At 52.6% G+C, this 9878-nt stretch overlaps 1 protein-coding gene across 8 annotated transcripts; it reads right to left on the bottom strand.

The window, feature by feature from the left end:
- Nucleotides 1-2199: 2199 nt before the first annotated feature.
- Nucleotides 2200-8951, bottom strand: ING1 (inhibitor of growth family member 1). 8 transcript variants are annotated; one of them, XM_064407809.1, is made up of 3 exons: nucleotides 8643-8951; nucleotides 7717-8430; nucleotides 2200-3831 (listed from the first exon to the last, which is right to left on the bottom strand). In XM_064407809.1, the coding sequence occupies exons 2-3, from the start codon at nucleotides 7856-7858 to the stop codon at nucleotides 3128-3130; spliced, it is 846 nt and encodes a 281-aa protein (XP_064263879.1). In that variant the 5' UTR covers nucleotides 7859-8430; nucleotides 8643-8951; the 3' UTR covers nucleotides 2200-3127. The 8 variants fall into 8 exon arrangements, with proteins under 8 accessions (XP_064263879.1, XP_064263883.1, XP_064263884.1 ...); XM_064407813.1 differs by lacking the exons at nucleotides 7717-8430; nucleotides 8643-8951 and adding exons at nucleotides 3912-4045; nucleotides 5099-5329; XM_064407814.1 differs by lacking the exons at nucleotides 7717-8430; nucleotides 8643-8951 and adding exons at nucleotides 3912-4041; nucleotides 5054-5069.
- Between the last annotated feature and the right edge of the window lie 927 nt (nucleotides 8952-9878).

Here is a 9878-nt window from a genome sequence, read left to right as displayed (position 1 = left end):
GTTTACTAACCCGTGGGAAATGGAGATGAAGTCTCAGCTCAGCTCCTAGAGGAGCCTTCCTCTCACTCAAACCTTTTGTTGGCAGCCTCAGTGGAAAAGGGTCACCAAGAGAATCACATGTTTTCTCAAACCAGGCAGATGATCTCCCCAAATCGCTCTGCTGGGCAAAATAAGAAAGTTTGCAAAATAACTGATCTGTCACAGTTTCTGTGCAGAAATTACAAAAATTGGCTCAAAAGATAGACGTTTCTTGTGGCCATTAAACTCGCTGCAAATAACTAAGACAGCATTTTAGACAAAGTACCAAAGCCAGGACAAAGTTTGCAGAGTCAGCAGCGCTTGGCAGTGTGTCAGTATAACACAAGATGGCTCCACTTCCATCGACAAAGAGCTTAGTGCCACTGCAGAGCCCCTCGCACCCACCTGATCGTGCCCATCGACTGAAACCAGACCTTTCAGGCTGTCCCGTGCCAGTCCACTCAGCCCTCAGGGCCAAGGAGCAGAACAAAGCTGCAGCCTGCAACAGGCTGGGCTGGGAAGGTAACACAAGCCTGGGAAAAAAATGTGGAAAGGGACGTAACTCCAAGTTACTTTACAGATCAGCAACTGCCTTCAGCAAAAGACTGAAAAATGGGAGACCACAGCCAGCCTTCAGTAGCTGGAAATATTTAAGAGCAGTATAAATATGGCTCCATCTATAACTGAACATTCTTACCATCCTCTTTTGCATTTTTGTTGTTTCCTTCTGGCTTTTCACATTCAAAATGTCCCTCAGAATCAATGCAGACATTTTGTGAAAAAGGCTTGGTTTGAAACCTTGTCTGCACTAGTTCCTATATAAAGTTTCACTGGGGTTTTGCTAGTACAGTCCTGCTGCTAAGTATTGATGTTCTCAGCATAGGCTGGTGGGAGAATGCCTCAGCTGAGGCAGAAAAGGCCAGAAACATCAGCATCAGCCACAACAACAGCAGGTGGAGGGAGAGAGGGTGGGAAAGACCACTAAGTGTCTAGGGAGAATGGAAAACCAGAAGGCTTTAGAGAAAAGATGAAAGGAGAAGGAAATGTAAGAGAGCAGAAAAATTACACACCAACCCTAAACCACCTCGGGAGCAGGAGACTGATCTGGAGCAGGCACTTGCCCTGGGCACAGGTGGCTCAGTGTAACCTGACAGTCTGAAGGGACTGGAAACACGACTGCAGGTGCACACACTTAGTGCACATATTTAGAAGTAAAACAGGACTACTTGTCACTGTGAGCATGTTTGTCTGGCAGGGAATATCCATGCAAGGTGATGCAGTGCATTTTGGGGCCCATCAGTACATTTTTAGAAAACACTGAACCCCTTCAGCTGTGTCATGTATGGCTAGATCCCAAACCTTACTTCCTACAGAAGGATCTTCTGGAATACAAGGGTCATTTCAGTGGTATGGTTTCACTGTTCAGGAAACAGAACACCACCATTATACACAGAATGTTCTAAAAAAAAAAAAACCAACCCTAGGCTCCTACATTTTTACGTGAGTCTTTTGTCTGATCCACTGCATTTCACAACCTTCCTTCCCTGGCCTTCCTGCTGCTGGTCCTGCTCCTTTCTCACCTGGATGAAGGCCCGCAGGGTGACAGGGGGATGAAATCTGCTCACCCAGAATGTCGGCCCCTCCAGCCACGACGGTGAAGCAAACAGGCTGACCAAGCTTCACTTTCCATCCAAGGGACGGAGCACTGGACACCTGGCATAGCTCCTGGTGATAGCAAGTATGTTTTTGGATGGGGTGACCATGAAGAACAAAAAGGCCTGCCCTGGAACAGCTGCAGTAATGCTTCGAAAATGCCGAAATGCAAAAGATCCCAATACCAAACATGGAGTCATCTATATCCACAGTGAAAAAAGCATTAAAAAACTGAACAAGACCAGCTCTGTACTATTGATTTTCAGGTAAGTGTCTGTGTCTGGGAGTGACTGCAAGCACAAGATGAGAAGATCTGGATGGAAAGCTGAATGCTATTTTGGCTCTCCTACGACCCTGCTGGCCACACGTTCTATGAAGATTCTTTATCAGAACTGTAATTTGGTTACCACTACAACAGTTTCAGGCTTCCCAGCAGCAACGTGCTGGAGCTGCTGAGGTCAAACATAAATTCCTTGGTTTTTTGAGCTATATGAATGATGATTAAACAACATTGCTAAAGAAGCAAACTGTCAAACTCATTTCATTTATTTCTTAATATCACATCTGTACAATTTTCATACATACAGCAGGAAATGCACATTGGTTACACAATGGCATTTGGCTGCATTTCCAAGTATAATACAGTAAGTGCAACTCCACTTAAAATGTACATTTATACAACTTAAACAAATTAAGGATTGCTACACCACTATCTGTGACAGTATAAAGCCTCATTTATGTTATGTCTCATTACTAAACCACTTCCTGGTTAAATACAAAACATATTCAATCATTTAAAAATGGCCTTTGTGGTACCTGGCCAGCATATAAAATATTTGTTGTTTAAAATTTAACCATTAACTTTTTGTTTTAAAAAATAATCCTCTAAGCCTATTTAAACATTTGCTATTGAACTGTTATCCTGACACTTTGTAGCAGGAACCAAATTTTACTCTCCTTTTGTTTGTTCTTGCTTACCACCAAAAGAAGTTACATTTGCAATGCACTGCAGCTTTATTCAGATACAGCCAGGTGGTTAAACAATTTATCAATTTTGTTCAAAAGGTAAATAACAATTTTCATTAAAGAAAATAAAATTACACTTCAGAGATATTTGTCAAAATTTTAATGGGTAGAGTGCTACCAGCACTTAAAAAAATAAAAGAAAGGAAAAAAAAAAGAAAAAAGAAATAAAGAAAATTTATCTTTTAAGAAACACCCGAATATTCTTATAATGGTACTTTTGGAATACATTGGTCCACAGACCACATTCTTGTTACAGCTTACCAAATGAAACCCAAAATTTCTTATTGCCGTCCCTGTAACAGGAATGGTTCAGTTTTAAACCTCCTTTAAAAATATACATTTTACAATCCTTTCACCTCAACAAAGGTGACACTGACAATAAATACACTGGTTTGGTGGGTTTTTTCCTTCACTATGAAAAGTCCACAAACTACCTGTTGTATGCCCTTTCTTTTTTAGATTTCTCCAATGCCTTGTCCATAGTTTTCTCATTTTCTCCTCTACATTTGGGGCAGTACCATTTGCCCTTTGGTTTATGGTTGAGTCCCACACAAGAAAAGTGAAACCATTCAATGGGGCACTCATCATTATCACATCCTATCATTTCTCCATAGGAGACTTGGTTGCACAAGCAGTATGTTGGCTCATTAGGGTCAATAGGAAGGTCAGGGGGAGAAGCTTCCCGCTCTGCTTTAGCCTTGGATCGTTTCTTCTTCTTGGATGTTTTTGCTTTCTTCTCCTTTGGTGTTCCTGAGGTGATGTCATCATGATCATGATTATTTGAGGCATTTTCTCGATTCTCATTATTCCGTTGCCTCCTCGATCTCTTGTTGTTGGGCTTTTCAGCCTGTGCGATTGTCTCATTCTTCGACTTATCCTGGCTGGCTTTCCCGCTGTTTCCAGTGGTGTCATTAGTCTCTTGACAGCTCTCAAACAGTTCCACGTGGCTGTCCACTTGCCTTGTTCTGTTCTCAACGAGCTCCACCATCTGACTGACGATTTGGATCTTCTCGTCCCCCAGTTCCTGACTTCGAATCAAGGCTCTCTGTATGCAGTGCAACATTCTTCTCTTCTGCACAGCATCTGTCTCCCGTTTAAATTTTTCATAGTAATCATCCAGGTCCTTCAGAATCTCTGCAAAGAAGAAATAAAAACTATAAATATTTTTGACAGAGAGAATGGCAAAACAAAACCTCCCATTTTTTCTTTCATACAGGAACAGCTTCTTGTAGCACGCAGCACCGATCAGAGACAGACGCCCTGAAGCTCGTATCTGACAAGCAGCTCATGACTCCACTGGACTCCTTTTGGTCTAGGTGGTCCCACAGGAATGGAATGCAAATGCTGACTTAGGAGAAAAAAAGTGACTAAATATATATTTTTATATATGTTGACAATACTTCCCTTTGAACTTTTCAATAATTAAAAGGAACTAACTAAACCAATACACATACCATCAAAAGTTCCAAGGTTAACTGCAAAATCAGAGGTGAAATCAATGGACATTTTCTGTATAACAAATTAATGTTTTCAGTGAATGACAGAGTGGGAGAAAGAGGGGGACAGAAAGCAAGCACAAACCAGTGTAGAAGCACGCTGCTGGGTTATTTGACCCAGGAGATGCAGAAGTACCAAATACATGGTCTAGACCCAAAGCTATTTCATCCAATACTGTCGAGCTATTTCTGCTGAAAATATGAGGCCATGTAAATCCCTGGATTGCAGGATTAGGACTACAATATCCAGGATGCTCAGATTATTTCCCACCTATACTTTACGTAAAATACATGTTGCTATTCTTTAAAACACAAAAATATTATCTTCATTAAATATTTCCTGCAGAGCAGGAGATAAAATTGAAAGGTAACATTAAAGACGATAGGCAACAATGGGGAGCAGCTACAGTGTCTCCTTTAAAATATGCTACATCCTGAATTGCACCTCAAGGATTGTTCTAACCATTTATAGAAAAACAACAATGCACAAAGTTTCAAGAATGGCTCTGGAAACCTATTTTTAAGAAGATGTTTCTGAGTTTCATTATGATACACAAATCAACTACAGGGCACGGGACACTCAGCACTCCATATTAAGTCCTGAAAAACACACTGAATGTTTTTCCTGCATCTCCTTTCTTCTCTGAATTTTCTTTTTCTCACAAGTTAAAAAACTCCATCTCAGAGAAGCAAAATATATTTTTAAAAAATATATAAAACCTGACCTCAATTAATGTAACAGAAACCAGGATCTCTCATACATGCCATTGCCATTACCAAAACTTTAAAAAAAAGTATTTATTTATTATTTATTTATTTATTCATGGGAGAATGTGACACATATGCAAACCAAGAGTTACCCTGTGGTTTAGGTTTTGGCTTTCCTCGGCAGTTTTTAAACATACATGATTTCCAGTGAAGACGTGGAAATATTATGTAAGGTTTGCTTCACATTTTAGAGCTGCAGCTTGTGTTTCACACGTTGGTTAAGCACGACCTGTCAGCTGGTTCTGCAACATAACCCATCTGACCAAATCAGTATTCCGATATGTTACTAACAATTTTAAGCAACTGGTGGGTTTTTTTTTAACCTACAAAAAAAGCCCAAAACAGAACAACAAAAAAAAAATATCAAGAAGAAATCCAAACCCAAGATGCCACCAAAAGATCCTTCAAACATGGAGCAGATTGTGCATTCAGGAAGGCTGGAAAAGCAGAGTTAATGATTTCGGTGGCTGAAATGCAGAAGTTTTATGCTTTGGCACTTGACTGATGTCATCAGCTTAACCCTTCTGAACGTGGTGGGCGGCACGCTCTCTGCAGACCGGTCTGTCTGAAGAGCACCGAACGATGCCGCCCGCAGCCGGGCAAGCCCCGGTTCTGGCATTCCCGCCGGGCAGCGGGAGCACTCCCGGGGCAGGCCGCGATCCCGCACGGCGCCGCAGAGCCGGGGTGCTCCCGGTGCCGAGATCCGCCGGGCCGCCTCGGGAGGGAGCCTGAGGGCACGGCAGTGCCGGCATTGCTCCGCGCCGCGCCGGCTGCCACGGCGGCAGCGGAAAGCCGCGCTCCGCGCCGCCGGCGTCAAGCGGGGGGGAGCCGGAGCCTCAGTGCCAGCGCAGCTCCGCAGCCTCTCGGGGCTCGGACACCGCGGGCCGGCGGCGAGCGGGTCCCGAGCGGGTCCCGAGCGGGTCCCGAGCGGGTCCCGAGCGGGTCCCGAGCGGGTCCCGAGCGGGTCCCGAGCGGGTCCCGAGCGGGTCCCGAGCGGGTCCCGAGCGGGTCCCGAGCGGGTCCCGAGCGGGTCCCGAGCGGGTCCCGGCCTCCCCCGCCCCTCTGCGGCGCGCGGGGCCGCCCCGGAGGTGACGGAGCCGCCATTGTTCTCGGGCAGGAAAGCGGGCCGGCCCCGGGAACCCGCGGCGTCCCGAGCGGAGCCGAACGGACCCGAGCGGGGCGACAAACAGTGATTGACACGGAGCAGCGGCCAATCACGACGGGCGGGAGCGCGCTCGGGCCCGCCCCCTCCGGCCAGTCACGAGCGAGGTGCGGCTGGAGCAGCGGCGCCACCCCCACCCCGGACACGTCAGTCACTCTCCGGACGGCCAAGGTTGCCCCGCCCCCTGCTACGAACCCGACCAATCAGAGCGCGCCGGCCGGGGCCGGCCGAGATATTCAAATCAACCCCACGGAAAAGTTGCTTCTCGAAACGTCACGACGGGGCGGGGGCGCGAGACGGGTCGGCGCGGCGGCGGAGCCAATCCGCGCGGGGAGGCGGGGCAAGGCCGGCCCGTGGGGACGCCCCCGCCCTATCAGCGCCCCCGACGGGCGTGGCCAACCGCGATATGCAAACGAGGACTGTCTATAAAAAGCGCACGGACGCCCCTTCCTAGCACAGCGCGGAGGTGCTCGCTGGACGCGGTTTCGTGGGGCGTGATGCCCGCTCTGTCCTTTTCTTCCTTTCCCACCCCCGACAAGCACCCGCGGGCTTCTGAAGAAGTTTCCCCCGGACCCTTTCCCCGGGAGCTGACGGGCTCTCATGCTGAGCTGCTCGAGGAGCGGCTGAGGCAACGGCAGGCAGGGCTCGCAGCCCACCGCCCCTAAGGCCACATGCACGGGGGCGCGGACAGGGAGAGGGGGTCCCCCCTCCCGGCACCCCGGCTGTCAGCGCTACCTGCGGCACAGAATAAAGCGCCCCCCCCTCCCCCTCCCTTCCCGAGTGGACGCCAGCGACCAAGTGACAAAGCTGCCCCGAGTCCCGCAGACCGGCCTCCCCTTCCTTCCCTCGGCCCGGGGACGGGGACGGCGTGCCCCGAGCGCGGCGAGGGAGAGGGCGCCTCAGCCCAGCCGTAAAGGCGGCCGTGTGTGCCGTCCCCCCCACTCACGCCGGTCCTGCCCCCTCGGCCCCCCCGCCCAGCGGAGCGGGGCTGTTTCCCCGGGTGAAACGAAACCCACCGAGGAGGCAGCGAAGAAAGCACACCCTGCCCCCCGCTCTCGCCTAACCCCCCTCTCCTCTTCTCCCTCCCTCCTTCCCTCCCTCCTTCACTAGCTGCCTCTCTCCCCTACTACAGCCATAATGAATACTGTACATTCCTAAATGTTGTGCTGTAATCTCTACCCCCTCTATCCACCCAGCACTTTCCTCCGTACCCCCAAACCCCTCCACCTCAGCCCCACGGCCAGGGACGGCCCCCCTTTGTGCACCGCACACCCCACTGCCCTGCCCCCGCCTTCTTGGCCAGCAATTTACACAGAAAAGCAGAGTCCTTGCTTAATAAGAAAAGCCGGAGACCTTTTGTTCCGCCCCATGACAAGAGCTAACGCTGCAGATCAGTCCCTCTCTCTCCTCGGATCTTTCCTCCCGGCTTTCTTCCTCCTTTTACCTCTCAAAAATAAAGCTACCATCCCTGTGGGGTGCAGAGGGGCAAACGGAGCCGAGGCTCAGCTCTAAAGAAAAGAAAGGGAAAGACACCCTTCCCCCCTGAGCCCCGAACCACACACACGGACACACACATATATAGAAAACACTTACCTTGATATTTGGCGTCAATTTCCCTCATCAAGGAGACATTTCTCTGCAGATCGAAGGGCATAGACTCGATGGAGTCCAGATAATCCTCCACATAGTTCACTAGGTGAAGCTGGTCTCCGTTTGCAGGACTCAACATTTTCATCCGGCAAAGAAACAAAAATCCTTCCCCACGCCTCTCCGTGCGAGAGCAAGTGCTGCTCCCTTCAAAGACGGTAACCCCGATGAAGGTCTCACTCCCTGCCCACCTCTCTCGGTAGCTCCCCCCGAAAAATCCGAGGGAAGCTACATCTGACTCCTCTTGTGTGAAAAAGAGGGAGAGAGAGACACACACACACACCCTCCGCTAGTCCCCTACAGCCAGCAGCAGCTGATTGAATGGCTGTCGTTGTGGGTAATTCACGAAGGAGGTGGTAAGAACAATCAGAGGGATTTGTGTGTGTGTGTGTGTGTGTGTGTGTGTGTGTGGGGAGGGGAGGGGGGGAGGAGGAGGAGGAGAAAGGAGGGGGGCTTAAACCAGCTCCTCCGAAACAATCTGGAAACAAAATGTGCTCTGCAAAGTGTCTGTCAGAGGCAGCGGCAGCCCCTCTGCCTGCGCCAGCGCCGCTCTGCTCCGCTTCTCCTCCGCTCCCCCCTTCCCCGCGCTCCTCCTCACCGCCGCCGCCGCCGCCGCTCCCCGGCGATATCAACGCAGCCTCCTCGCTCCCATACGCCGCGCTAGATCCAACGTGGAAAACCCAAATACCAGTTTCAAACACTTGGGAAACATTCGGCCCCGCCAGCCAGGGCGCATGCGCTCTCTCCCAGCGCTGTGTACACACACACACACACACTCTCTCTCTCTCTCTTTCACACACTCACCGCACACACTCAATCCCTTCCCCCGCCCGGAACCTCCGCATATCCATCGTCCCGCCTCCCTTACTCACGTTTGGAGAGGGAGGGAAGGCGGCGGGGATGCGGGCCGAGCCAGGGGGCGGGCGGTGCAGGGCCGGCGTGGGCGTGGGTGAAGGAAGCCCCGGGGAAGGCGGAGGCTCCGGTGAAGTTGTGCGGAGGCTGCGAGGCGAGCGGCCCGCGGGGAGGCTGGGGGAACGCGGGGGCAAGTGAATGCTTTTGCGGTAGGGTACCGGGACTTTGCAGGAGTCTCGCCTCCTGCCAGCTCGCCCCGGGATGGAGCGGCTCCGAAGCCCTTCCTAGGAGAGGGGAACACTGAGAACCATGCGACGCCACCCCCCGCTGCGGGCAGGGCTGCGGGCAGGGCTGTGCCCGGCGCGGCGCCGGACGCCGAGGGGAAACGGGGAGCGCTCCGTCCCTCCCTCCTCAGCGGGCACCCGCATCCATCACCCCGCGGCGCCTGACAGCCGCCCCAGCCAATCACCGCGCCCCTCGCGTCCCGCCCCGCGGCGCCCTCGGCCAATCCCCGCCGTGCCACCGCTGCCCGGGATACCGCGCGCCGCGGCAGAGGGGGCGGTAACGCCCGAGGGGAGGGGGCGGGCCTGCGCACGCGCGATTCCTCTGGCGACGGGGAGAAAATGGAGCCGCCAGGGACGCAGCGGGACTACGTTTCCCAGCTGTCCCCGGGCGGTTGCGCATGCGCGAGGCATGTCTGGCTGGAGGGCGGGAGGGGAGGAAAAGGGAAGGAGGGGACAGTGCTGGAGCGGGCGAGCTTGCTGCGGCTGCCTTATCCCGCGCGGTGGCGAGGGAAGGGTCACCGGGGGACGCCGCCGGGGGCTGCGTTGTACAGGAGAGCGGCGGCGGAACGCGCCCGCTCCGCATGGTTGCCGGCAGGGAAGAGCAAAGGGGAGCCCGGGTACAGCCCGGTGCCGCCCGCTCTCTCCCCGCCACAGTGTCCCGGCGCCGTGCGGAGGAGCCCCGCTGCGGTCAGCGTCGCCTTTGTGTCCCGGAGCCGCTGCCGTGTCCCGGAGCCTGCAGGCTCTGCCCGGAGCGGGGAAGGCGGGGCTGGCGAGACCTGCCCCCGCTCTGCTGGAGCAAAACAACGCGCGCTTTCTGCTCTTGTTTTTTTTAGCAGACGTCACCGGCAATCCCCTAATTTAGGGGAGACTGAGTCATGGCTTGCGAGCGGCCGGAGCCGGCGGTGCGGTCGCTGCTCGCTGAGGCGCTGGCCGCGGGAGCGGCGGCCTGGCCGGGCTCCCTCAGCTGTGCCC

Source organism: Passer domesticus, chromosome 2 (genome assembly GCF_036417665.1).
Source record: "Passer domesticus isolate bPasDom1 chromosome 2, bPasDom1.hap1, whole genome shotgun sequence".
NCBI lineage: Eukaryota > Metazoa > Chordata > Aves > Passeriformes > Passeridae > Passer > Passer domesticus.
Note: the sequence above shows the minus strand (reverse complement) of the source record. Positions and strands in the feature narration are given on the sequence as shown.

Bases quoted from the DNA above. Each gene is read 5' to 3' on its own strand.
- ING1 (XM_064407809.1), bottom strand. From the start codon at position 7,858: ATGAAAATGTTGAGTCCTGCAAACGGAGACCAGCTTCACCTAGTGAAC. The intron at 3,832-7,716 runs GTAAGTGTTTTC...TCTTCTTTGCAG, and splicing joins AATTGACGCCAAATATCAAG to AGATTCTGAAGGACCTGGAT.